General features: G+C 50.7%; 1 protein-coding gene across 1 annotated transcript; it reads right to left on the reverse strand.

Annotated features, from left to right (window-relative positions):
* Window positions 1-2,404: 2,404 nt before the first annotated feature.
* On the reverse strand, window positions 2,405-27,795 carry NCAN (neurocan). The gene is made up of 15 exons (XM_019737008.3): window positions 27,657-27,795; window positions 23,580-23,659; window positions 22,263-22,685; window positions 20,390-20,564; window positions 20,167-20,294; window positions 19,424-19,717; window positions 17,896-18,471; window positions 16,276-17,700; window positions 12,280-12,396; window positions 11,102-11,215; window positions 9,667-9,825; window positions 8,420-8,502; window positions 5,914-6,058; window positions 5,028-5,210; window positions 2,405-4,771 (listed from the first exon to the last, which is right to left on the reverse strand). Exons 2-15 carry the CDS (start codon window positions 23,650-23,652, stop codon window positions 4,626-4,628), a joined length of 4,041 nt encoding a protein of 1,346 aa, XP_019592567.3. The 5' UTR covers window positions 23,653-23,659; window positions 27,657-27,795; the 3' UTR covers window positions 2,405-4,625.

The raw sequence follows: 27,795 nt of genomic DNA on the forward strand, positions 1-27,795 counted from the left end.
TCCAAGACATGTTCATCGCCCCAGAAGAAAACCCCCGTACCCCCATTAAGCAATTGCTCCTCATTCTTCCCTCCCCCTACTGCCCTCAGAAATCCTAATCTAATGTCTCTCTCTATGGGTTTGCCTATTCTCGATATTGCATATAAATGGACTCATACAATATATGTCCTTTTGTGTCTGACTTCTTTCACTCAACATGTTTTTGAGGTTCATCCATGTTGTAGCGTGTGTCAGTGCTTCGTTCCTTTTTATGGATGAACACTATCCCATGGTTTGTATATATCACATTTTGTTTACTCATGTATCAGTTGATGGACGTTGGGTTTTTTCACCTTTTGGCAATTGTGAATAGTGCTGCTATGAACATTTGTGTACCATATGTACTTTAAAAGCAACTCTCCATTTATTTAATAATATATTTTTGAGGTAGTTTCTGTCAGCATATAAAGATTCCCACCCAGCCCCAAACACATTCTTTTCAAGGTTGGCAGAGTTTTCATTGTTTGGGTGTACCATAAGTTTTGTAGCCAGTCTCCTAATGGTGGACATTTAGATAATTTCCCACATTTTGCTGTTAGTAATAAGTACCCACATCATCTCATCCAAGTGCAAGTATAACTGGAGGATGCTTTCAGGAGTTGGTTGATCAAGGGGTCAAAACTTGCTATTTTGATAGTGATCACCACCTCTTAGAGGGGCCATTTGATTGCCCACCAGTAATAGATATACTTCCTGTTTCCACAAATCCTCACCAGCACTGTGTTCAATTTTACCTTAGCCAGTGTGATAGGTGAAAATGGTATCTCACTGTAGTTGTCACTTGCAGTTCTCTTGTTATGTGTGAAGCTAAACATCCTCCTCTTTGACCTTAGGTACAGGTGGTTGAATAAATCATAAACCATTCTATGGGGCAGCCGGTTGGCTTAGTTGGTTACAGCACAGTGCTCATAACACCAACGTCACCGGTTCTATTCCCACATGGGCCAATGAGCTGTGCCATCCACAACTAGATTGAAAACAACGACTTGACTTGGAGCTGATGGGTCCTAGAAAAACACACTCTTCCCTAATATTCCCCAATAAAAACTTTAAAAAAAAAATCGTAAACCGGGGGCTGGCCCGGTGGCTCAGGCGGTTAGAACTCCATGCTCCTAACTCCGAAGGCTGCCGGTTCAATTCCCACATGGGCCAGTAGGCTCTCAACCACAAGGTTCAGTTCAAATCCTCGAGTCCCGCAAGGGATGGTGGGCTCCGCCCCCTGCAACTAAAATTGAACATAGCCCCTTGAGCTGAGCTGCCTCCCGGATGGCTCAGTTGATTGGAGGGTGGGTTCTCAACCACAAGGTTGCCAGTTCAATTCCTCGACTCCCACAAAGGATGGTGGGCTGTACCCCTGCAACTAGCAACAGCAACTGGACCTGGAGCTGAGCTGTGCCCTCCACAACTAAGACTGAAAGGACAACAACTTGAAGCTTAACGGCACCCTCCACAACTAAGATTGAAAGGACAACAACTTGACTTGGATAAAAGTCCTGGAAGTACACACTGTTCCCCAATAAAGTCCTGTTCCCCTTCCCCAGTAAAATCTTAAAAAAAAAATAAATAAATAAATAAATAAATAAATAAATAAATAAATAAACCATTCTCATATATATTGTTATCATTGATCTATGCAAGCCTTCCTTTCTTGTTATATTTGTTTACTCCCTTTTTTAAAATATGCCTTTTGTTTATCTTGGGGTTCATGCAAAATGTGTATTATTTTGTTTAACATGTTGTAGTTTAAGAGCCATCTGTATTTCCTTTTCTGTGAACATTTTGTTCATATCCTTTGCACATTTGGCCATTGCATTATTAGTCTTTTTTTCCTATTGATTTGTAGGAGCTCTTTACATATTAAAGCAAGAAGTTTCTTTTATCTCTATTTGAAAAATTGTTTCTAAGTTTGGCTTTGACTTCTGACCTTGCTTATCGTGTTTGTTGACACTCTTACTTTTAAAATAAAGCCCCAACTCCTCACTACAGCCCATATGGCCCTAAGTGGTCCATTCTCTGCCTCTCTCCCCTCATCTTCTTCCACTCTCTATCTCTGTCACTCTGCTCCAGCAACTATGGTCTCCTCGCTGTTTCTCAAATGAGCCATGTCCCCTTCTGCAAGAGGATTTTTGCCTTTGCTCTTCCCTCTACCTGAAACTCTATTTTCTTCCTCATCTAGTTAATGCAACTCCTCCTTTAGATCCCATCCACCTCCTCTAGGAAGCCTTCCCTGACTGCTGATGAGGGACCATGTTTATCCTGTTCACCACTATCTCCCCAACATCCAGCACAGTGTGCAGCTCATAATAGCTGCTCAGTAAGTATTTGCTGAATGAATGAAGGAATGTGTCAGGAAGCAACAGTCATATTGAACTGTTAAAAAATTTTATTAAAATGTCCAAGAAGTACATTAGTCCACAGTGTCAGATACCACAGACCCACAGAACACTGCAGCTCACAGCAAAACTAGTGGAACCCAAAGCTGTTCACACACACACTCACACACATGCCACACACGGCACACGCAAACACACAAACACACACACACATCCCAAAGGGAAAGACCAAAAGACAAACCACCCACTTTAGAAAAGACCAGAGGCCCCTTCCACCATGGAGCTGGGGTGGGGGCAGGGCAAGGGACTGAGGGGGCCAAGGGCAGGGAGCATAAACTAAGACCCCCCCCCCCCAAAATTGCATCTCCAGCTCCTCAACAAAGGAAAATTCTTTTGTGACATGAAAGACTGAAGATGTGTTGTTATCATATATTTTAAACCAAGAAGAATTATCAAAGCAAGAAGGCAAACCTATTTCCCTGGGCTTTCTCAATGGATAATGTCTACAGCAGGGAAAACTAAAGACCATGGTCAAAGATGAGGGTCTAGTTTGCACTTCTCAATCTTTTCCTAAATCTGCCTGTATGTGTAGGAGAAGTGCAATTATGTTTTGATCTCTTCTCCAAAGTAGAGAATAGTGCTTCGTATAAGATGGAGGCAGGACTAAACCCTTACTTCTTTCTTGGCTATGCCTTTCTTTTGTCTGAGCCTTAATTTTGTCATGTGTAAAATGAGAATATAATGGCTCCTAAGTCACTAGGTTGTTGAGAAAATTCAAGGAGATAGTGAATAAGTTCTTAGCATGGTACCTACTCCAAAGTTGTCAACTATAATTATTACTTCTCAGGAGGGACATAGGCTCAGTCAACATGTTCCTTTTTCTAGTGGACACTTAGATGGACCTTTTTTTCCCCCTGTAAAGTGCCATTCTCCACTGTGGTTTTTAACACCAGTCCACAGATTTTACCCAGACTGGAGGAGCTGAGAGTAGACAAAACATGGAGGAAAAGCTGTGGAACTTTCCTCCCAGATATCAGGGAGCTGGATCTTGGCCTTCAGCTTGGAAAGTCCTTTTATAGGTTGCAGATTTGGGGAAATAAGGCCTAGTGAGTTCTTTCCTACTTAAAAAGTTAGAAAAGAAAAAAACTATGAGAGAAAATGTGTGTGTGTGTTTCGGTTTTAACACTGTGCATCTTTCTATAACATGACTGCAGATAGATGTCACTACTTCAGTTTTTAAGCATTTCTAGTCTCTCAGGCAGTAGATGGAGACAGGAATGGAGCAGGGCAGTGCACTACCAATGTCTGCTTGAGGGATAGGTAGGGGCACTGAGCTAGACAACTTGGCACCTCCTCAGTCCAGAAAGGAGGTTCTTTGTCTCCCTGAGAGATGGGGGGGGGGGGGGAAGAAATCTGGGCTTGTCAAGCCCTAAATATCCTCTCATCTGTGTGTGTGTGTGTGTGTGTGTGTGTGTGTGTGTGTGTGCACGCATGTGATTCACCACACATGCAGAACCACCAAATCTCAGCACTGGGACTATACCTGGGAGGGTAAGCAACACACTTTCCCTCTATTGCCCACATTGTTACTCTGACTATTCTGATCCCTAACTCTGAGGGCACAGAAGATTATTCTAAAAACATTCCTAAAATTCAGTACATAGGAGTTTAACACGGTTTATCCACCAAGACCAACGACTGGACTTGGGCTGAAGTCCAGGGTAAAGGAAGAGCAGTCGTCAAGTTCAACCAGTGTGCTTCCATGTCGTTTTCTACTCCCAAAGCCAGTGACCTTCACTAAAGGCTTCAGGCTGTGTTTAGGACACCTGACAGTTTACGAAGCTTAAATTTCTAGTGTGAAAATCAATTCCTTAGTGTGAATCCAAACATACACTCTGTACCCTCATCGAAGCCTTATTTAAACAACTGTCAGTCAGCCTTGCCAACAAAAGACTAAACTAGTGCAGCAAAGAGTAATCTTTGCTGATTGTGCTTCCCTCCAGCGGGAGATGCTCCCAGATTCCAGCCTGGCTAGAACTGGATTTTCAGACACATGGCTACACCTGCCAAGAGGACCTGTGTATGTAAGAAAGAGGAGGGAGGAGCTTTTTACAAAGGATTATGTGGTGGGGGAATGTGTTTTGGGGTTCAGGGGCTTCCAGACCCTCTTGTTTCTCTCTGGGCTCTGTCTCCCCAGGTGAAGACTCCAGAGGAGATGCGGGAAGGGGATTGTGCTTTGTTTTGCCTGGCTCTTCAGCAGAAATTCCCTTCCTCTTTCTCCCAGTCCTCTGCTGGGTGTTTCTTGTGTTTTCTGCGCTCCTTACGTGATTTGTGGTGGCGACGCTGGTGGTGGTGTTGGTGGTGGTGATGGTGTCGCCGCATCCGATGGGACCGTCTGACTGCAGGGAAGTGAAGGATAACAGGGAAATGGCAAAAGGTGATGAGAGGCAGGTGGCCTGATGCAGTGGGCCTCCTCGGTGGGGAGGGGACATGGAGGAAACAACAGGCAGGCTGGTAAGTTCTCACTTATCTGCCAGGCTGCATCATTCGGCAGACATTCAGACAGATCAACGTATATATAGTCATAAAATGTTTTCATCAGAGACTACAAATAGCTAGAAACTTGTGTTGGGGTATCTGGGGATAGCGACTTACGTTTGGTGCAGACAATTTGGGGCCGGTCCCACTTGCCATTGCTCTGGCACCGGATGATGGCCACATGGTGTTGGGCAAATCCTTCATCACACTGGTAGCGTACAGTAGCATGGACATTATACTTGGCCTTGTGGGCACCGATGGGTGAAGCGTTCTCCACTGCTGGAGGGGGACCACACAGCACTGAGGATAGAGGAAATCCCAGTTAAGGAAGTGGCCACCAAGGGGCTGAACTGACGTCCTCTCTTGGGAATGACACACCTGTCCAGGTCCCGTCCTTTGCCCAGCTGTGACCTCACAGGGCTGGAGGGGCTGTGTCTGTCTCCTCCACCCAGACCAGGAGCCCCTTATGAGCAGGAACCTCTTGGACACATCCCACCCCCTAATTCTTATGCATGATGGGAACGAAAGAGATGGGAAGCAAGAACAATCTGAGCAAAGGAAACGAAGAAAGGACATGAAAATTGGCAAAGAAATGGAAGAATTTATACTCTTAAACAGAAGTATAAGAGCAAGGTGGACACAAGAATGCATGTAAATGTTTTCTTAGTATATAAAGAGCTCTTACAAATCAGTAAGACCAACAAGGTGATAGAAAATTAGGCAAAGGAGATGAACTGACAGGTCATAGGAAAATAAATACATATAAATAGCTTATCAACATATGAACAATTGGTTGTTCTCACCCTTGAAGATGTGCAAACTACAATAACATTGAGATACATTTTTTTCACCACTTAGATGCATAAAGAAGAAAAAGTTTGGGAATGCACAGAGTTGGCAAGGGTGGAAAAAAACAGGCTCTCTTGAGTGGGGCTGACTCTTACATTTACAGACTTAAACAAAACATTGAAAAGAAGGAAAAGAGGGGAGGATGGCAGCGTACCTGTGCCCTTCTTACAGACATAAGGGAGGTTGTAGTTGCAGGGAACGTCGTTCCAGCGCCCACTCTCATGTGCCACCATTACCACACAATCCTCCCCGCCGGCGAAGAAATTGTCTGGCTGGTTCTCTCGCCAGTTCTCGTATTGCTGCAGGAATGGGGAGCAAGGGATACTCAGGGGACTGATGTCCTGGCTCAGACTCTGCCACTATCCACTGCGGGGTTCCTCTGGCCAGACCACTCAGACTCATAGGGACTCAGTGTTTCCATCTCTATAATGGGCACTGTTCTGACCGCCCTGAAGGTAGCTGCCACTGCAGTCTGAGTTACTCCTCCACTGGTTGGGAGGCTGCAGTTCTCTGCCTCCTGTCTTGCTCCCTGAAAATCTGTTTCCAATATGAGTCACTCATTGTTAGATAAATAGTTGAACAAAAGGTAACCTCAGCCTGGAAGTCCGGGAGGGCTTCCTTGAGGATGCAACGGAAGAATTGAAGACTCAAGGATAGGAATGATGCAAGCAGGGAACAGAGTTCCAAGCAGAGGGAACAGCGAGTGCAAAGCCCCAGAGGCAAGACTGAGCTTGTCCCATTTGAGGAACAGAATAGAGGCCAGTATGTTTAGAGATGCTCAATGGAATTGAGGTGTGGCCAGAGGGTGGTCAGGGGCCAGACCTTGTGGTAGAGAAGTGGATGTGGATATTTTTTCAATTATGGCAAAATACATACAACATAAAATTTACCATTTTAACCATTTTTAAGTTTCCACTTCGTGGGCATTTAGATCTACAATGTTGTGCAACCATCACTGCCATCTGTTCCCAGAACTTCTTTTTTTTTTTTTTTGTTCCCAGAACTTTTTCATTACACCAAACCGAAACTCTGTCCCCATGAGCAGCCCCTCCCCATCTCCTCTCCCCCAGCCCCTGGCAACCACTAATTCACTTTCTGATTGTATGGATTTGCCTGTTCTGGACATTTCCTATCAATGGAATCATACAATATGTGTCCTTTTACGTCTGGATTCTTTCACTAGGCATCCTGTTTTCAAGTTTCATCCACATTGTAGGGTGTGTCTGTGCTTCATTTTATTTATTTTTTCATCGTACTCATTGTATGCTTGAACAACATTTTGTGTCTCCATTCAGCTGTTGATGGACATTTGGGTTGTTCCTTTTGGAAACTGTGACTAGTGCTACTGTGAACATGTGTGTACCAGTATCTCAGTCTCTGCTTTCCCTTCTTTCGGGCACATACCCAGATGTGGAATTGCTGGGTCATGTGCTAAGTCCATATTTAACTTTTTGAGGAATTACCACACTGTTTTGCACAGCAGGAGGAGGGGGGTCACTATCTTGAGAACCATGGGGAGTCTGACAAAACTTGAAGCAGGGAGAATCTTGATCTGATGTATGGTTTTTGTATATATATTTATTTTTTATTTTTATTTTTAAAATTTATTTTTTTTCTCTTGTATTTTTGAAAAATTTTATTAGAAAAGTCCTTGAAAGAATGTAAAAGACAATACATTTTATAATGACTGTTGGGAAAGCGGGTCCTCAGTTCCTGATTTGGAAGCCTCAGTCCTTCCTTTCTGTGTCTCTCCCTATAAAGATGTTTCTGTCAGCTTGGTGATGTATGGTTTTTATAAGGTCCCATGTATAGGGTTTCCTTTGGGGTGAGGAAAATATTCTGGGACTAGATAGAGGTGGTGATTGCACAACATTGTGAATAAACTAAATACACTTTAAAATGATTAATTTTATTATTTTATTTACTTTTAATTTTTTTATGTTTCAATTATAGTTGACATTCAATATTATTTTATATTTGTTTTAGGTTTTTTTTAAAAAAAACTTTTATTTATTTTAAGTGTGTTTTTCCAGGACTCATCCCCTCCAAGCCAAGTAGTTGTTTCAATCTAGTTGTGGAGGGCGCAGCTCACACTGGCCCATGTGGGGATTAAACTGGCAACCTCGTTGTTAAGAGCACCACACTCTAACCAACTGAGCTAACTGGCTGTCCCTGCGTTAGGTGTTGATTAATTTTATATTATGTAAATTTCACCTCAATTTTAAAAAGTCCCCATGGCCACCAGGTAGAAGGGCAGGAAGCAGGTCGCAAGTGTGTGTGTTTGTGTGTGTGAGTATGGGGGCTACTGCAGGGGTCCCAGTGAGCAATAACAGAGGCTGAGCAGCAGGGGGATGTAGGGAAATGGGAATATCTCCGAGCCCATGGCTGGAGGACCATAGTGAGCAAAGGGGTTGTCAAGCCCAGTCTTGGTTTATAGCCTCAGTCACTAGATGGATGGGCCCGCTACAGGACCGGAAAGTCAGGTGATTTGGGGCATCGCTGAAGTTCCTTTGCCTACTCCAGACCTCTGACGGCTGATTTATACAAGAGGGTAAAGTGAGGTCAGGGCATGGAGCCATGTGGCTCACACACATTCCTCTGTTCTTGGTGGGATCTTAGTCAGCAGCCTGGTGGCAGAGACCCAGGCTCCTGCCACTCACCAGCCCCGTGTTGTCAGTCCATTGGAAATCCCTCTCCACGATCCTGTCATTCAGGCCAATCCATGTGTTTTCTCGCCCAAAGCCTGCGGGGGTGGAGGGTCATGAGGGCTGGGTGCCCACTCCTCCCCCAGCCTAGGATGCAGGCTGGAGGTGGGATGGAGGGTGTGGGAGGACCCACGAAGGGCAGACCCAGCCCCTTCCCCAGCCTGGAGGTGGGTTGGAGGGGAAAAGGGATGGAGGTGGGAGTGAGGGGGCTACCCAGAGCCCCTCCCCAGTCTTGGGGAGGAGCCCCCTAGGAGCGGGAGGCAGGTGGGGAGGGGGACCAGCTCCTTCCTCAGCCTGAGCATAGGCTGGAGGCAAGGTTTCCTTACTCCCCAGCAGGGGGGGACTCTGGTTGCCCTCTCACCGGGGGTTGGGGGCACAGAAAGGGCTGGAATTAGGCACTGGCCTTGGCATGATTTGTGGCTTAAACAAATAGCCAGAGAAAGGAATAAACAAAGACATGTCAGTTCTTTGCAGAAATGAGAGAGTAAGGGACAGGAGAGCCTTCAGGTGGCTCTGGACAGCATGGTGGTGCAACCCAGTGAGCCAGTCAGTCATGGAGGACAGAGGAAGTGGAGGAGGAGGGTGTTTGATTACAGCCAGGAAAAAGACATGAGTGAACTAGGGAATGAACAAAGGAAAGAATTAACGGGACAGGATGCGGAGAAACATGAATAAATGGATGGGTGCACAGACGGCAGGAGGGATAATGAATGAATCAATAACTGCGGAACTTAATTAGGAGACACTCTTTCCCTAGGACTCTGCACAGCTCCTTCCTCATTTTATTCCACACATCACGGATGCTTCCCCATTGCCCTCTATCCCCCGGTTTTATATGTCATCAGTGTACTTAGGACCAGCTAAATTATAGTGTAGAATTATTGAATTAGATATTTACTTGTTTGCCTATATCCCTCACAATGTCATTCTCTGAGGACAGGACAATGTGCATCTCACTCACTGCTGTGTCCCAGTGCCTGCAGCAGTGCCTGGCACAGAGCAAGTGCTCAGTAAATATATGATGAGTGAATGAATGAAGAGAATGCATGAATTAACAAATACATAAACAGACATGGGAATTACTAAGTGGTCAGTGCTTGCGCTAATGAACACAGCTTCAGAAAGGTGCACCTTTAGGATCCTGGGAAACTGCCCTGTCAAAGGGACTGCAGGGCCACCCCTGCCCACCCCAGAGTCCCTACTGTTAATGAAGCTGTGTTCCTCAGGTGAGTGGATGCTGGTCAGGTGGCCAGCTCGGCGGCGGCAGTCCCTCTCGGCATCCTCCCACGCCCGCCGATGAGCAAAGTACCGGTAGCAGTGGCCCTGGAACTTGTGCCAGCCGTGGTCACAGCCCTCCGTGTCTGGGAGGTGGGAAAGGAGTGGGAGAAGGTCTGGTCATGAGTACAGCCAGCCCGCCAGAGAGGGCCCATCCAAGGTCACTGTGGGGCTAAGTCATCCCTCTTCCTGGGTCCATCCCCCTCCATCTGAGGCTCTTTCCCCCCTTTCCACCTCCCTCCTTCTTCACTTCACCTCCCTCCTCCACTTCTTTTCTTCATTGCTGGAAGAGATTCAACAGGAAGGTCATCACACCCATCCCCTCTCATCCCCCCTCTGGTGTCTCCTCTGATCTGTGGGGCCACACCCTTGGTGTGGACCTGGGAACTCAGGAAATAGTCTCAGAAAGGCCTAAAATTTCCCTCCTAGCAAAAGGCTCAAATAGCTATTTCTGCCAAAAAGATATACAAATGGCCAAGAAGCACATGAAAAGATTGTCAACATCATTAGTCATTAGGAAATGCAAATCAAACCACAGTGAAATACCACTTCACACACACTAGGATGGCCATAATTTTAAAACAGGAAAACAACAAGTGTCAGTGAGGTTGTGGAGAAATGGGAACGCTTATATACTGCCGATGGGGATGTAAAACGATGCTGAGGAAAACAGTTGCGTGGTTCCTCAAAAAGTTAAACATAAAATTACCATATGACCCAGCCATTCCACTCCTAGGTATAAACCCAAAAGAATGGAAAACAGGTATCCAAATGAAAACTTGTACATGAATGTTCATTGAAGCATATTTGCACTAGCCACAAGGGGAAAACAACCCAAATATCTATCAAGTGATAGATAAAATGCAGTCCATCCAATATAATACATATGGGATATTATTCAGCGATAAAGAGGAACAAAGCACTGACACGCTACAATGTGGATGAACCTCAGAAACACGACGCTGAGTGACAGAAGCCAGACACAAAAGACCACATAGTGTGTGATCCCACTGACATGAAATGTCCAGAACAGGCAAATCCATAGAGACAGAAAGCAGATTAGTGGCTACCAGGGGCTGGGGGCGGGGAATGAAGAGTGACCAGTAATAGGAACAGGGTCTCCTTTTGGGGTGATGGAAATGTCTTGGAACTTGCTAGAGGTGATGGTTGCAACAACACTGGGAATGTATTGAATGCCTTTGAATTGTACGGTCTAAAAAGGTTAATTCTACATTATGTGAAGGTTAAAAAAAGAGTTTGAGTTCTGTTGGATTCACAGCCATGGAACCTGAGATGGAGAACTCAAGCCTGTGGCGTGGCACCCACCCCCCTCTTGTTTCTGGGGTCTCAGCAGAGACTCACCTTTCTCACAGAGGCTGCCGCCATAGCTGGGGAGGCAAAGGCAGACAAAGGCGTTCACCTCATCGATGCACGTCCCTCCGTTCTCACAGGGGCTGGAGACACAGTCGTCAATGTCTGGAGGGAAGAGAGAGGAGCTGCTTCGGAGGTCAGCCTCCCCTTGGCTCCCAGTCCCCACAAGAAACCAGGCAGAAGATGGGGTCAGGATCCTGCCATCCATCCTCAACCTGAGTGCAGCAGCAGCACTCTGCCCAGATGGTCCCAGGACTCTGGAGGTCAAGTGGGTGGAGCCTCACATTAACATAAATTAGTATTAATGAGAGCAGATGCCACTGGGCTGGCTGAGGGCCTGCGTGTGCGGCACATTCCACCTGACTCCAGCACAATGAAGGTTATACTCTCGCCAACAGACCTACAGAGTGCCAAAGCTGGAGGGTCTTTTTGGAATGTGGAATCTAGGAAATCTGGGTCCCAGGGCATTTGCAAGGACTTGCACAGAGTCACAAAGCTGTTTGCAGAGGTAGATACCCAGGTGAACTTCCTCTCCTACCACACTTGTGGAGACAGTGCCTGAGGCATGTATGACGCTGGGCAAGTCACTTCCACTCTCAAGACTCACTTCCTTTCTTTTTGCAAAGTGGTGATAACAATGGCACTTTCTCCAGGGTAGTTGTGAGTCAATGTAAGAGCTCAAGAAATCATATCATTTATATTTATTGTTATACTCTGTAATGAGTAGTGTGGTTGTGAGGGTTCTTAAGTCAATGAGATGATGCACAGAGCTCAAGAAATTACGGGACTTATTTTTATTGTTATAATTTCATAATCTGTCATATTTCTTGTGTTGGGCTTTGGGGCTGGCATCCGACAGTTCTGGTGGTGGTACTTATACCCCTGCCCACCCAGGAAAGGGTGAGATCCCCTGGGGCCCTTGGCTGGAAGGAGGCTGAGGCTTACCATCCCTTCGTCTTTCCCTCCCCACTCCTGCCCGGTAGTAATGGAGCCTCAGCCTCCAGGATGAGAGCTAAGCTGGCTGGGGCTGGGGCTGATTTACCAAATCCAAGGAGTGGGGTGGAGAAGGGAGCATCTAAAGCCAGGTGAACCCTGAGTTCTCATGGGGTAAACCCAAGGCTCTGGAGTCAGACAAATCCAGGTTCAGGTCCCAAGTGCGGGGCACTCACCAATTTCACAGTTCTCCCCAGCGAAGCCCTGGTCACAGCTACAGCCGTACATAGTACCATTGGCTTGACAGGTGCCCCCGTGCAGGCAAGGGTTGTTCTCACAGGGATCCGAGGGGGCTGCAGAATGGACAGGCAGTGCGGGGAGCAGTCACACCACCAGGTTTGCCTTCCTGGAATCTAGACCTCAGTATCCTAAAGGTCCCCTGGCCCAACCCCACTCTGTGGGGTCCCCTCTATAACTTCCCAATAGGTAGTCACCAAATTCCTCTTACGTGCCCCTGTGACAGGAGCTTACTCCTTCCAGGAACTGCCCCAAAGCATCTGTGAGCTGTCCTGTCCGTGGTAAAGCCCTTCCTCAGACTGAACTAGAATGGGCTTCCCAAAGCTTCTTAGGAAACCTTCTTCTAGAACATGGGTTTAAGTGCCCTCCCTGACTTGTCCCTCTGTTCTGGACGTGCCCTGCTGGCCACTGCATTTTTCACAATTTAGAGCGCAGCAGTGGATACAAGGTTGTAAGGGTGGGAACCATGACATCCTTTATGTGGTGGCTCAATTCTTTTGATGCTCAATTCTTTTCAGTCTCAGTGGTTATATTGTGGAGAGGTGGTGGATTACAGTGGTTACTTGTATAACCGTGGGCTCTTGAGTCAGAGAGGCTATTCAATCCCTGGCTCTGCCACTCACTAGAGGACCCTGGGCAAATTACTTCTCTGAATTTCAGTTGTCTTATCTACAAAATAGAAATAAAAATAGTTCATCTCTCTCCCCCCAGTCCTGACCAGTCCATACACGTCCAGTTCTGTGTATATCATTCTGGGCCTCTTGAGGGGTCTAAGCATTGCTTGACATGGACCAGGCACCCAGGGACCATTCAGGAATGTGGGTCCCTGTAGCCCTCCCCAGCCACTTCCCCCATCACCTGGGTTTCCCTGGAGTCAGGAGGGTCTCCCCTCCCCATCTTGGGGGTCTAGATGCCTTTGGATGGGTGGTCTCTACCCTGGAGCCTGGGAGAGGCAGATAAAGAACCCCCATATCTGGGGAGTGTTCAACACTTCCACTGCACGGACACAAGAACTGAGGCCCAGAGAAGGGAAGGGCCTGCCTCAAAGCCACAAAGCGCGACAATACGAGAGCCAAGACTGGCCTCCAGGGCTCTGGAAGCCCAGTTTAAGACTTCCAGCCCCTGTAACCTGGAATTTATTTGTTTTGGCTTCGTCTGGCGCCTCACAAGAAACTGAGGCGGTAACAAGCTGTCACCAACTCCCTGGTCTCCTGGCCTCTGTTTTCCTCGTAGCTGCCAGAGGGAGCCTATATACACCTGTCATGTCCCTCCATGGCTCCCCATTGCCTTCAGAGGAAAAGTCAAAGTCCTTGGTCTTCCCAACATCTCCCTGCCCTTGTCCTCCTCTCTCCCTTGCTCACTCCACTCTAGTCACAGTGACCTTGCCAATCTTACTACAGGCCGGCAGGGTTCTGCCCCAGGCCCTTTGCATGAGCTGTTCCCACTGCCTGGAAAGCTCTTCCCCCAGATCTCTGCATGGCTCCTCCCTCACCTCCTTCAGGATTGCTCAGATTTCATCTGGCTAGAGAGGTCCTTCTGACACCCCTTCCAGAACTGGAAACCACACACTGGCACCCTCCTCCCCACTCTTAGTTTCACTTGTCTCTTTGCCCATATCACTTTCTAACCTCCAATGTCGTTTAGTTATTTATTAGGATCATTGTTACATGTCTGTGCCTCCCCCCCAGAGCATTGATATTCCTTCCACATGGCAGCCATAATAGCTATTTAAGTTTAAGTTACTAAAAGGGAATAAAGGTACAAATGCAATTCCTCAGTTTCACTGACCACTTTTCAAGGACTTAATAGCCACGTGTGGCTGATTGTTACTGCATTAGATAGGAGCATTTCCATCATAGAGAAAGTTCTAGAGTGCTGCTCTAGAATGTCAGCTTCCAGAGGACAAAGGACTTGGTCTCAGCATGGGGCCTGGAACACAGCAGGCACTCAATAATTGCTTGCTAATTGAATGAAGGCCTTCCTGCAGGGGCTGAAGCCTGTCCCTGGGGGGGGGGGGCGGCCTGTGCCCCCATGGATGGCCAGAAGGGTCTGTGGCTGTATTTATCCCTGGTGGCACCCCAGCTCATGTGTGTGCACACACGTGGGGCTGCGGAACGCAGGGATGCGTGAGCCCCACCAGGTGCCCCAAGCGGCCGACACCTGCCCACGGACTGGCGGTGACTCAGTAGCTTGCTGGTGCTACACTTATTTTTGGCTTCATTAGCATTTCTGCTTCAAGCTGTGGGTGGGTAGGTACCCTCCCCCCAGCACTGTCTGCCTCCCTCCAACCCAGCTGCCACTGGCTTCAGTCTGGAGCCAAGACTACAAAAAAGTCCAAGAAAGAGCCAGCCATGGCCCTGGGGGCTCTTCCAAATACACTTTCCTTGCACCCCTCTTCACGGTTTCCCTCCCACTTCTCTGACCCCCCTTCTCTAGCTCCTTTCCGCTGCCCATCCCCCACACCAGTCTCTTCTCTGCTCCCTCCAGGGTGAGCTCACCCCCTGCCAAGACCTCAGGTATTTTTTTCCCCACACCAATGAAATACGTGTTGTACAGTCTAATGGTTAAGACAGGCTATGTTGTCGACCTGGTTTCAAACTTTATCCTTGACAGTCCCAGCTGCCTGACTCTGCACAAGTCACTTGACCTTCCTGTGCCTTAGTGTCCCCATCCTAGAGTGAGGGGCCTGCTAGCACTAGTTCCACAAGGACGTGATAAGGGTTAACCAAGATGAGTCCACTAAAGTGCTCGAATAAGCCAAGAATGTGGGTCTTCGCCGCTGAGCATCAGCCTTTATCAACACATGCAATCCTGTCTGGGGTCTGCCTGCCTGCTGAGCATCTAAGAAAAGGAAATCCAGCCCTGGACACAGGTGGCAGATGAAACCCTGCATCCACTATTTCCACTTCGCCTTCAAAAAACGGAGCAAATATAAAACCAATTGTGTTAATAAGAGTGTTTTGCAACCCAGAAAGTATCTTTTAATTAGCTGCTGCTTTTTTTTCTTTTCTTTTCTTCTTTTTTTTTTTTAATAAAGAGCTCACTTGACCAAAACACAGCTCAATATGCAGGACCTACAGAAAGAGTTTACCATGGGTGATGAACACACAATGGGATTTATAGATGATGTAATACAGAATTGTACACCTGAAATCTATGTAATTTTACTAACAATTGTCACCCCAATAAATTTAATAAAAAAAAAAAAAAGAAAGAAAGAGTTTACCACAGGTAAGCTGCGGGTAGACCTGGTCCCAGGAGAACAAGGTGGTGGCTTCTTCTGGACTCTGCTGGGCCCCGAGCAGCTAAGGCTTATGCAAACTTGGGCTCTCACTGAAGTTTGGTCACTGACTAGCCAGTAGTGACATTCCTCCCTCAGCCTCAGTTTGCTGTCTGTAAAATGGGGATGATAGTCCCCACTCCCACCCCATTCCAGTGTCCATTTTTCCTGGCGCTCGAGGTCCCCCACGATGTATCCCACTGAATTCTAGCTGCAATTCCCACCTCTCCAGGAAGTCCTCCCTGCCATGTCTCCTCTATCGGCCCCCCCTGGGAAGTGTCTGTGTCCAGCTCTGTCTTCCCCTGACTGGGGTATTGATGAAGGCCGGCCCCCAGCATTACACATCACTCTCTGGGCTCAGTGTGGCCATGAACATGAGTTGTTGATTGAACCAAAATTAAATGCTACCCAGCGCCTCATCATTCCCCCATCATTCGCTGTCACTCAAAATACATCAACTTGACCTTGTGCCTTTGCCCAGGCTGGTACCTCTGCCAGGAACACCCTTTCCATAATTCAACTCGCCTGATAAGCACCTACCTCCAACGTCATCCCCTGCTAGAAACCTTCCCAGGTCCCCAGGAACAACCCTTCCTCCCTGGTCTCCAAGCCCTGGCCACAGTAGGCTGGATGAGGCCACAAGCTTTGAACTCACTCTGCTCTGCACTTCCATTTGCAGGGGTCCCTGGCAGGGCGGGCTCCTCTCCACTTGCTGACTCCTCCACACTGGCATTTCCCGCCAGAACTTCCAGATCAAACTCATCCGGGACCCGGGGGGCAGGCAGCAGGTTGCTGAGGGAGTCCCACGGCACTGTAGGCTCCCCCGAGGACACTAACACAGGCTCATCCATGCTGGCCGCCACAGGTGTCCAAGGAGCAAAAGTGGGCTCCCTCAGGGGGCCGCCCTCTTGTGGAGAGACCGAGGCTCCCAGCATTCCCTGGGTTACCATCTGGTCCTTTGGCTCTGGTTGGGGTTGGGAGCCGGATATGGCCAGGACCCCAACTTTGTCCTCCTGGTCCAAGGACATGAGGGATGTCACCATGCTTGTATCCACAGCCACTTGAGGGCTCAAGATGGGGCGTTCAGTTCCTTCAATAACACGGGATCCAGGTTCCCAAATCCCACCAGCATCACTGGGGTCCAGTGTATCTGTGGAATCTGTGGGACCCACCATGGCTCCTCCATCTGTAGCAGCCCAAGACTCCAGGGTGACCCCGGGCATCAAGGAGACTCCGGGGTCCCCCAATGGTGCAGAATGGGGGCGGAGGTCCAGCCCTTCACTGTGCAGTGAGGGCCATGTGCCCTGTGAGCCAGAAGTGGGACTCTCTGCTGTGCTAAAGACCCCGGACTCAGACCCCGAGATGTCTCTCACTCCCATGGGCTCAGTGGCCATCTCTGTGGGGGTGAAATCTGCTGCCACATTCCCATACACAGAAGCCTGTGGGCTAGATCTGGGGTGTTCAGTTTTGCTGAGCTCAGTGGGGCTTGTCCCCCCAATTTCTCCAAAGCCTGCCCTGGGGGAGCTAGAACTGGCTCCAGCTCGTGTGTTCATGGCTACCTGTGAGGAGGCAGTAGGACTTCCTGCTCCATGATCACTAAATGTCAGGAACATGGCCTCTCCACCCTGTCCTGTCAGGTCCAAGGAAGGGGGCAAGGAATACACCTCTGGATAAATGGAGTCCTGGGGACCAGCCTGAGTCTCCAAGGCTGGGGAGGGTGGGGCAGCGGCCATGGCCTCACTGTGTCCCTTGACCCCATTGGCCTGGGTGGGGAGGGGTGTAGGGTGTGGTAGGAGCCATAGTTTGGGGGCACGAAGCATGGCCATGACAGGGAGGTCTAGGGAAGGGACCATGGGGGATGCCTCCCAGGGGGCAGTGCTGGGACCCTCTGAGGGGCTACGAACCAGGGCAGTGGCTTCTGAGGGGGACCAGGGAAGGTTGGGGGTGGCCAGCCTCACACTGGGGCCCTTGGCTTCCTTTAGCTCCAGGCCAAGGGCCCTGCTAGGGCCTGGGATGCTGGGTGGGGCCATAGTTGGGGGCCACAGCCAGGGCTCTGGGGTGCTCCTGCCACCAGGGGAACCTGCAACAATATCAACAATAGTAATTATAATTATATCTCAGCAGGTCCTTCTGTTGAGTGTCTCTTGGGTTTAGGCCCAAGAGAGGCCTTCTGAGCCTCAGTGAGGCCAGGGGACCCAGCAGGAATTTTGAATCTCCTCCCCCTGGCCCCTCAGGTCTCCACTCAGGTCCCATCTCCCCCTTGGACCCCACTCACCAGCTCCAGGCACTTCCACCTCATTGGTCAGTACGGCCCAGGGGCTTTGGCTCCGGCCACTCCCTGAGGTGTCTATAGCTCCGGTGGCCAGGGGAGGCTCCACATGATTCCCAGCAGCCTCTGGGGTAGGGGGCTGGGCATTGGCCTTGAGACCCACCTCCAGCCCTTGCTGGGATTCCTGCTGCTGGAAATGGCGACCATTCAACACTTTAAAGCGCCCCTTCCTCTTGGGCGTGAGGCCAGCTGGGGTTGCCTCAGCAGTGCCTGCTTCCACGCTGCTGGGGTGGGCGGCCACCGTGCTCAGCCACACCTCCTCAGCCTCCAGGGCAGGCCTTGAGGTTAGTGTGGGGCCCCCAAGGGCAGGGCCATGGGTCTTTTGAGACTCCTGCTTCTCTGCCAAGATCAGAGGCTCTTCCTCCCCACTGGACACCAGAGGCTCCTGGAAGTCAGGGGTGACCTCCTCCCCTAGGCTGGGCTCCAGTTCTCGGGCGGGGGGCCCTTCTGCTGACAGAATCTCTCCCTCATCCCCAGACGAGGGGGTCTCGAGGTCTCCATGTTGTGGTGTAGGGTGATGAGCTGTGGGAGAAAGCAGAAGAGGTTGTGTTAGGCTCAGGGTCTGGCTGGGAAGTTCTGCCTGAAGTCTACCCACATTCCAGCATGCTGCAACACAGACTTGTTTTCTCTCTGTCTCTTTGTGCCCTTCTGTCTCTCTGGTTGGTTTCTGGAATCCGAGAGAGAGAGAGAGAGAGAGAGAGAGAGAGAGAGAGAGAGAGAGAGAGAGGCAGGCAAAGTTATCACCCTCACTGTTCAGGCTTGGGCCCACTGTCAAGGTCAGAGTCAACTGCTTACAGTAAGGGGTCAAGAGACAGCTTGGTTCGTGGGTGAAGCTCAGGCAGTGGTCAACTCTCATGGGGCAGGTCAGACCAGGGCTGTGGCTCCTCCCCGCGGGGAAGAAAGTGCCTCATAGGTGTGGCCTTCTTACAAAGGAATTTTTGTCCCCCTTATGTAGAAGACTAAAAACTCCTCAGAGTTGAGTTTTGCAGCTTCTGAGGCTGTGGCACTGCCACAAAGGCGAGAATCACCCCCAGTCGCGCGTCCGTGGGGATGTGGCCTGGCCGAGGGGGCGTGGCTAGTCGAGGCATCACTTCCTCCTCAGGGGGTGCTTATGGGCATGGCTCCAGGTTAGACACTCTCCCTCAAGGGGCGTGTCTTTCAGGGACCTCAGGGATTATAGCCCACCCCATAAACAGGACTTCCCGCCAGAGCTTGCGGCCGGGTCTTCCCCCCAGAGCCGGGCTCCAGGAGAAAGCCTGGCTCAACGGCGTGACTTTTATCCGGGGACAAGGCTTATCGCGAAGCAGTTTTCCCGTGTACCTCCCCTGCACCTGGTCCACCTCCGCCAGAGAGCAACGATCTCGGGAGCGTGGCCTTTACCGAGGTGCGTGCCCTTGGGCACAGCCACGAGGGACGTACCCTCCGGGGCGTGACCACCAGGGATGCCCTCCCTGGGACTTGGCTCCCCACGCACCTCGGAAGCAGTAGGCGTCGAAGCGCGCTCCAGGAGCCGGGAATCCGGTGCGGTTGGCGAACCGGTAGACTGTGCGCACGCCTGGGGCTGGGCCCCCGCAGCGCCGGCGTGGCGTCTGGATCGGGTACCGCACGCTGCCGTCGGCCAGCCAGCCCGGGTCGCATTGGTCCAAGCCTTCGTGCCAGGCCAGGTGCAGCTGCCCCACCGAGGCCAGCGCGGCACCCTGGCGGCGGCACTGGGCACGCGCCCCGGCCAGGGTCAGGCGGCGGGCCGGGCCCACGTAGAAGACCTCGCCTGCGGGAAGGCGCGAACCTAGGTTCGGAGGCTTGGGGGACCCTCCCCCGAAGTCCCGGAAGCCGGCCCCACCCCATAAAGCTGCGACACGGCCGAAGAGGCGGCTTTAGCTTTTTTTTTTTTCTTTTTTACAAATGAGGTAACTCAGGCGTCAGAGAGAGGGAGGGTCTTGGTGAGGGGGAGAGGCAGAGGGGAGATAGGAAGGGGGAGAAGGGTTCAGGGACGAGGAGATACTCAGAAAAAGAGACAGCCTCAGAAATGGAAGAGGCCCAGAGAGAGGAAAGGGGCACAGAGAAGGAGAGGGGCTCAGGGAGGGGAGGAAAGCTCGTAAGGGGTGGGCCCAGGTCTTGGCTGCAGGTTTAGAGAAGGATGAGACTTAGGAGGGATGGGGTTTGGGGAAGGTAACAACTGCTCAGGGAAAGGGGGATTCCTGCCAGCCCCAGACTTACCCCCCAGCTCACGGGCAAAGCAATACACATCGTAGAGTTCCCGTGGGTCGCGCCTCCCATAGCTCCTCACCCCTGGAAGGCTGCTACGGTCGCCATAGCAACCAGGACGGGACTGGGTGATAGGATACCTGACAAGACAAGGATGTGTGCTCCTGGGGCCCCCAAGAACCATCTTTCCTCAGGGGCCAGCTCTCCATCTTCCCCACCCTGTGTACCCCCTCACCGAACAGTGCGGTCTGAGAGCCACCCGGCGTCACAATTGTCAAAGCCATCCTCAAAGGCAGCCTGCAGGTGCCGTGGCGCTGCAATGGTGGCTGAGCTGAGACGGCAGGCCTCCTGGGCCTCAACGAAGGTCAGTGCATAGCGATCCTGGGCTGCCCGGTAGTGGAATACAACACCTGTGGGGGAACATGCAGGATAGGGGACCGATTTATGCTGGAATCTTCAAGAACAAACCTCCCTCTGCAGAATGCCCCCGACCCCTCAGTCTAATAATAATAGACATGCTGCAGTACAATGCCCTGTACCACCTCCATTTATTCAGCACCAGGCGTGGTGCTAGGGCAATGGTGGGGAATGAGACTGATATGCCCCCATTTTACAGATGAGGAAACTGGTAACAGTGGCCATCAAGAGCTAGGAATTGTCAAATATTTACCACATAAAAAGCACTTACAAGCACTATATCATTGAAATTTTACGACAACCGTATGATTATCTCCATTTCCAGAGGAGGAAACTAAGGCTCACAGAGGTTGAGGGACATGTCCAGGGCCACACAGCCAGTTTGAGACCGAGCCAGAATTCATATCTGACTCCAAAGATAGCACTCTTCACGCTCAGGGCTAGGCCCTGGAGGTGACAGGAGGCATGGAGAAGAGTGAGAGAGAGAGAGAGTCTGCCTTTTAGGAATTAAGTACATGCATTGATAGGGGAAGCACTGGCAGTAATGGGAGAACAAACGTGGTTCTTACCCACCCTAGGAATGGAGTCATGGAAGGCTTCCTGGAGGAGGTGTCATATAAGTCAGGACATAAAGCATCAATACATAGTAGGCTTACTGTGATTACAATTCTGATTTAGGGATGAAAGAAATGGCTGAGCAAGACAAAGGAATGACACATTTTGCTCCATCTTATCAAATGGAGAGCTCCTGGAAGGCAGCAGCTGTGTCTCAGTCGTGACTATGTCCCCAGTCATGTGATGCTCAGTTAATCTTTGGACGAATGAATTCATTGAAAAATCCCAGAGGTGGAAATCCCTTCCTTACCCACTTACCAGTTTTCTTTGAAGTTTATTGGTTTTTAGAAGTGAGGCCTTGAAACGGGGTGACTGGTTAACCCCATAAAATATGCAGTGAGACACTGTTGGGTGAAGGAACACTGTGCCGCAGGACAGGGGTGCAGGGACTTGCCCTTAGCCAACAGAGGTTAAGGGACATCAATTTCCCAGCAAGAGTTCACAGGGTGCTTGCCACACAACAGCGCATTCACAGCCGTTCCTCACATATCTATTGGGCATCTATTGGGTGCCACACCCTGTTCTTGGACTTCGATTTAATAATTAAAAAACTCTTTTTGCCTTGTTCACCTTAATCAGTTAGGAAAACAGAAACTATACTGGATATTTCAACAGCAAGAATTTAATATAGGAATTGGTTAAAGAGGTATTTGAGGACTGTTATTTACTTAACGTCTATTTTCAATCAATTTTTAAAGAGAACCTCACTTTTTAAAAAACAAATTTATTTTAAAAAGAAATGTGGAGTCCTATTTTAAACAGAAAGCCAATATCCTTTCCGTCCTGTGAAAGCAGGTAACCATGAAATGGACTTAAAACAAGGTTATGAAATCCTACAGAATCCTGTGGTTCCCGAGAGACTGAGCCAGAGGCTGCTTGCTCTTAGCTAAAAGAGAGAGAGGTGTTAAAGAGGGGGTAATACCTGTGGAGACTTTCTTTGTGACTTTATCAGAAAAACTGAAAGGGACTGAATCCCCACTGTTCAGGACTGATTTCTAAGATGACATTCAGTGGATGGGCTTCAGGCTCAGCCCCTCTCCCTCCCAGGCTTGGACCCTCCCCTGCCACCAACTGACCCGTCACCTCCAGGGACACCAGGTCCTGCTCATCCTCGATGCCCCTCACCACCTGGCAGCGGTAGAGCCCGGAGTCGCTGGCCCTCAGTGGCCCCAGTAGCAGTGTGGCGTTGGCCCGATGCTGAGGGTAGCTGGGCAGAGACACACGTCCCTGCCAATCCTTGGCCACTCGAACCACGTTGTCCTTGGCCACCAGGATGGACAAGTCCTGCCACTGTCCTGAGGCAGTGTGCACCTTGGTCCACTTGATCCGAGGGGCTTCTCGGGCTGCACCCGGCCATGGCTGCAAGGTGAAGAGACAGGGCAGGGCCACCAGCTCCGCCAGTGCAGCCCGCACCAACCCAGACCCCACCTTCTGCATGTGGAGCCCCTTCTCGGTGGCGGCAGTGGCAGCAGTAGCAGCAATAGTGGCGTCCTGTGTGCCTGGGGTAGGGGAGGTGGAGAAAGGCCTGCGTCAGAGGCAACGACCAGCAGAGACTATTTCCCTCACTTTATAAGTAGGGAGACTGAGGCCAGAGAGGTTATGGTGCCTGCACAACATCTGATGCAGTGTACAGATCTGTGATCTGCACCTCAATCTGTGAGCCGAAGAGCAATGGGGTGAATCCCTTCAAGTTCAGATCCCAGAGGCCAGTGACTGTCACTGACTCACTATGCGGCCATGAGAAAGTCACTGTCCTTTGAGCCATGGTTTCATGGATCAAAGTCAGAGGCAGCCATTGGATGGGAAATGGTGTTTATGGAGTACCTTCTATATAACAAGCACTTTGTAGATAGCAAGCAGCCCATCTGATTTTCATAACCATCTACAGAGAGCCATGTGTCATCCTCTTTTTGAGGAGTTGAGAAAACTGAGGTTCAGAGACATCATTGTACTTACCTGTGGTCACAGAACAAATCAGGAAACATTTCTAAAGCCTGGGCTTTTGACCACCACCGGGGAGATGCCAGGGAGAGGTATACAGACAGACCTTTATTTCTATTGCTCTGCTCATGGCAGGCATTACTAATCAACGGCGTACTATTCTCTCTCCTCCCTTCCCTCTCCCACCTCTCCCTTCCTCCCATTTTCTCTCTCTCTAGCTCATCATAGCAAAAAGGTGAGAGGCAGGAGCCTCCAACCTCCACTGGCAATGACTAAAAATAATCTTTCAGGTATCTTTTTCAGTTTTGACTATTCAAAGACCCTTTTCATCTATTCTCATTTTAGTCTCCACACCAAGCTAGGGAACCAGCAGGAGAAGGCTCTTGAGTTAAAAAGCCCATCTTATCCATCCCCCAGACCTCATCCTCTCCCACCTCACCAAGCCCACTCACCCTGTTCCCCAGCCACCAAGAACAGCATCTGGAGCACCAGGAGGCTCAAGGCCCAGACAGATGTGGCCCCCATCCTGGACCTGGATCGAGAAGGAGAGGGAGGAAGGAATGAACACAACCCTCCCAGACAGTCAGTATGGAAAAACCAAGTCCCCTCTCTACAAATCTGGAAACAGGCTCAGAGAGGCCAGTGTGTCACTCAAGGTCACACAGGCAGCAAGCAAGGGTGGAGCCAGGATCCAATCCCAGGACCAGCTGACTTCAGAATCCCAGCAGTGATGTCTCATGGTCATAAGCATGGGTGCTGGAGTGAATGAGAACCTGAGGTTGTCTCTGGGTCTGTTCCTTGCTGTGTGACCTTGGGTAGGTCGCTTAGCTTTTCTGTGTCTCAGTTTCTTAGTAGGTCAGATGGGGATAACATAAGGTAGTTGAAAGGAATAGATGAGTCAATAGAGTCAATACATATAAAATGCCTGGTACAAAGGAGTAAATTTCAGCTGTTGTTATTATTGACCTTAACAGAGGCAAGATCAAAATCCCATTTTTCAAGTTGGCCTCCCCATCAGACTGGTGGGTCCTAGAGAGCAGCAGCCAGTGCCGGTCTGCCCAGTGTCCCACACCTGGCAGCAGGCTGGCCTCTATGCCTGCCTTTAATCTGGGTTTATTGAACGACACAATTCTCAGCTTCAATTCCAGGATTTGGTTGTCGCCAAGATTCTATTCTTTGTTTCTGGGATTTTTGAGGTGCTGCCAAGTCCCACCTGGAGGAAAGGGCATCGCCCCAGCCCAACCCACCCTCCCCCCTACTTCACACTGCCTGGCGAAGATGCCTCTTAGGTCCACAGAGAAACTCCAGCCATGGGTCCAGCCTTCTACAGGAGTTGTGGCTTACAGGCATAAAGTGGACAATTATTGAGCACCAACTGTAAGCAAGACCCATTCCACGCACGGGGACACAGCAGTGCCCTCCCCGAACTCACATTCTTCAAGAGGCTAGAAACCCTGGGCAAGGGACTCTATGGAAGGACCCCACTTCAGGGCTCAGGAGGTGGGAGCAAATGGGAAGTTAGAACATCCTACAAACCCAGCCCTTGCACCTTCCCCCACATAAAAGAATATCCCTGAGAGGGGAGTGTGGGTAGAGTCCAGAATGGGGTGTTGGGGGGTACAGCTGGCCCCCTCTCCAGCGTGGTTCCCGCCCTGGAAGGCCCCTGCTGGGAGGCTGGCCCAGACCTGTCCGTGGTGCTGAACTCAGGCAGCAATGCAGCGGCAGTGCCCACTTGGTCTTGCCTTCTTATCGCAGTGCCTCGGGGCCCAGAGAGGGCTAGTGGTTTGCTTAAGGCTGCACAGCAGGGTAGAGGCCAGGCACTGGGACTGTCTGGCTGGGTATTAGAGGGTGAAGCAGGATTCTGGGCTGCACCTGCCCCAGGAGGGCGATAGGAGGGGGCAAGTTCCAACAATTACTCACACACACACACACACTATGGCTAAGAGCTCAGACTACATCCAGATGACTGGGCTTCAAGCCCTGCCCCTGCTCCCTACATGTTACATGACCCTAGACAGGCTGCTTCATCTGTGCCTCAGTTTCCCCACTTGTAAAATGAGGATCACCCAGCACATACCTCATGGGGATATTGTGAGGATGGAATGAGCTAAAACGTGTGAAGTCCTAGAAATGTTAAATTAAAAAGAGGCTTTTGTTCACAAAACTTCATGTATACACTCAAGTATACAGAGGTGGTCCATCATGGTGACAGACAGTTTCAGGTAGACCCCCCCCCCACATGCACAAATGCCCTCCCACAGGCACTCAATCCCCTCCACTTTGAACCCTCACACACCCACACTACTTCTCTTAAAATACCTCCTCCCTCGGGGGCCGCCAGAGGTGAGCATTTACACAGCTGTCTGGGGCTAGTCCCCTCATGAATAATGCATAAGCCTCATGCATATGCAAGCAGGGGCCTACGGGGGTGTTGGGGGAGGGGCGGACCGGCTGGAGAGAGAGAGAGAGAGAGAGAGAGAGAGAGAGAGAACTGAGTGAGGGTGAGTTTGCTAACGGGCATTTTTTTTGTGTTTGTGCCTGGGTGTGCATGAAGGTGCTCTGTCCAGGCGAGGATGTCCGTGAGGTTACACCCTGTGTTGTGCGGATGTGTGCACGGGTCCAAAGTAGCTCTGTGTACTCGGCGGAGCATATGGGACTCTGGATGTTGTGTGGTCTCTGGATGTGTGGGTCTGAGTGCCCCTCAGCAGGGTTGATGAGCACACATGAATTTCTCTTGCTTGGGAGTTAGGGTATATGTGTGTGCATAGGTGAGAGTATGGAAACTCCTCCGAGAAGAAAGGAAGCCGGCTCAGTAAATCATCCCAGGCTGCCCTTTGGGGACCTGAACCCCCTGCCAATGTCGCCCCATTAGCTCCCAACTCTGTACACAGACCACATCTCACACCCAGGGTCCACTCTGCCAATCACACGGAGAGGACCCTTGCTTTACACATGGGACACACATGCAGCCACACACCCCAGACTCAGAGCTCAGGAGATACTCACATGCACACACAAAGATTCACAGTGACATTAACAAAGAGAGACAATATGGGCACTTGCAAAGCAGGCAGCACGTCTTCTGCACAAAGACATACACCCACAGTCTCAGGCTTCCCACAGAAACCCCTCATGAGGCCACATCGGCAGACACAGCTCCTCACACATGGCGAAGCCAGCCCCTGGCACAGACTGGGCTGGATAAATGTGGCCTTGGTGACAGAGAGGCACACATCATTTTGTCACCTGGTGATGTGGCCCCTGGCACAAGTTCCTGACACAGACACACACACCTTGGTCACATTAGACTCACAGAGGACCCCAGAACCCCCTTATGGGCACACACCCTCTCCCAGCACAGGTAGACACACACACACAAAGCCCCCACCCCCTGGCGGGGGCACCTTCCATTTGGGAATGCCCAGAAGCCAGTGAGGCTGCTGGCTTCTGGGGTCCCATGGTCTGCCCACCGCCCCTCCCCACCCTTCCCCCACTGGGGCCCAGAGCCAACCCTCTCCTCAGCCTGGCTGTCTCCCATTAATGCTGTTGAGAGGAACAAAGCCTGTGTACAGGAATGGGGGGTGCTTCTTCCCAGGCTGGGCCTGGGGTCCCAGCCCCCTGCTTCCCAGTGCCTGTGCCTCCAAACCAAGCCAGAACTTCCACATGCATCCATATGGACAGATGGAACTGAAGGGGGGAGGCAAAGGTCTGTGTATCACAGTGAGAACGCGGTCAGATGTGGAGGTGCTTATGGCGGCCCCCTCTTTGGACTGGTGCCCCTCACAGGTCCTGGAGATCCACAACTGGTGCTTTAGGGGGCTCCGACCCAGCATTCACCTGGGAGACCCAATGTGTTCCCTGGGAGAAGGGACAGCACCCCAACTCCAGGTCTGAAGGAATAACAGGGACCACCTTGGGATGGAACCCTCAGAGCCTCCTCCCTGAGCCAGGATGTGGTGACCAAAAGGACAGGGAGACCACAGAACGCCCCTTCAACATGGCCTGTTCGTTCTCAGTGCCGACCCCCTTCCACTGGGTCAGGCTGGTCTAGGGGCCCCTCCCACTGCAGTCCAGCATAGCATCCTCCCTTCATCTGCAAATTGGGAATCCCCACTTAAAATCCTGGGGTGTCTCAGCTCAGACACTGAGGTCCCCTGTCCTAGAGTCCCCATACAGCATCTGGGTGTCCCCTTCTTCTTTCTAAACTCGGGGTGCCCCTCCCCTGGCCTTGGTCCCAGTACCCCCTTCCTAATTCTGAGACCCACCCCCAGCCCTGCCCCTTTCCCACCGTGGGGTCGTCTCTGCATTCTCCAAACAACCTTGCCCCCAAATCCGAATGCCCTGACATTCCCAAGCCGCATCCCAGTTTGCGTTCCCTCCCCAACCCAGGGCTCCCCCTCCCCCTCGTAACCCTCTCCCAATTCTGGGGGTATCTCTCGGATCCCAGGCCCCTCCCCAATCCCAGGCTCTGTCTCTAATGCCGAGGACCTCTCTCCCAACGCTGCCGCCTCCTCACAACGGACCCCCACCTGGCTCCTAGCTCGGACGCATCCTGGGGTGCGTTGGCACAAAGGACGATTAGCTCGGCTCGCTCAGCGCCGGGTCCAGCCCCTGCGCCCCGCGCTCCTCTAGCCCCAGCGCCGCCTCAGTGCTTATAAAGGAGACGCG

Source organism: Rhinolophus sinicus, chromosome 15 (genome assembly GCF_057876585.1).
Source record: "Rhinolophus sinicus isolate RSI-liver-muscle chromosome 15, RSI-T2T, whole genome shotgun sequence".
Taxonomy (NCBI): domain Eukaryota; kingdom Metazoa; phylum Chordata; class Mammalia; order Chiroptera; family Rhinolophidae; genus Rhinolophus; species Rhinolophus sinicus.

What these genes read in the sequence shown, in the direction of transcription:
- NCAN (XM_019737008.3), bottom strand. Translation starts at nt 23,652, where the DNA reads ATGGGGGCCACATCTGTCTGGGCCTTGAGCCTCCTGGTGCTCCAGATG. An exon ending in CTCTCAGACCGCACTGTTCG is followed by an intron (nt 20,295 to 20,389) that starts GTGAGGGGGTAC and finishes TTGTCTTGTCAG; the next exon opens with GTATCCTATCACCCAGTCCC. An exon ending in GGACTGACAACACGGGGCTG is followed by an intron (nt 6,059 to 8,419) that starts GTGAGTGGCAGG and finishes CCATTCCTGCAG; the next exon opens with CAATACGAGAACTGGCGAGA.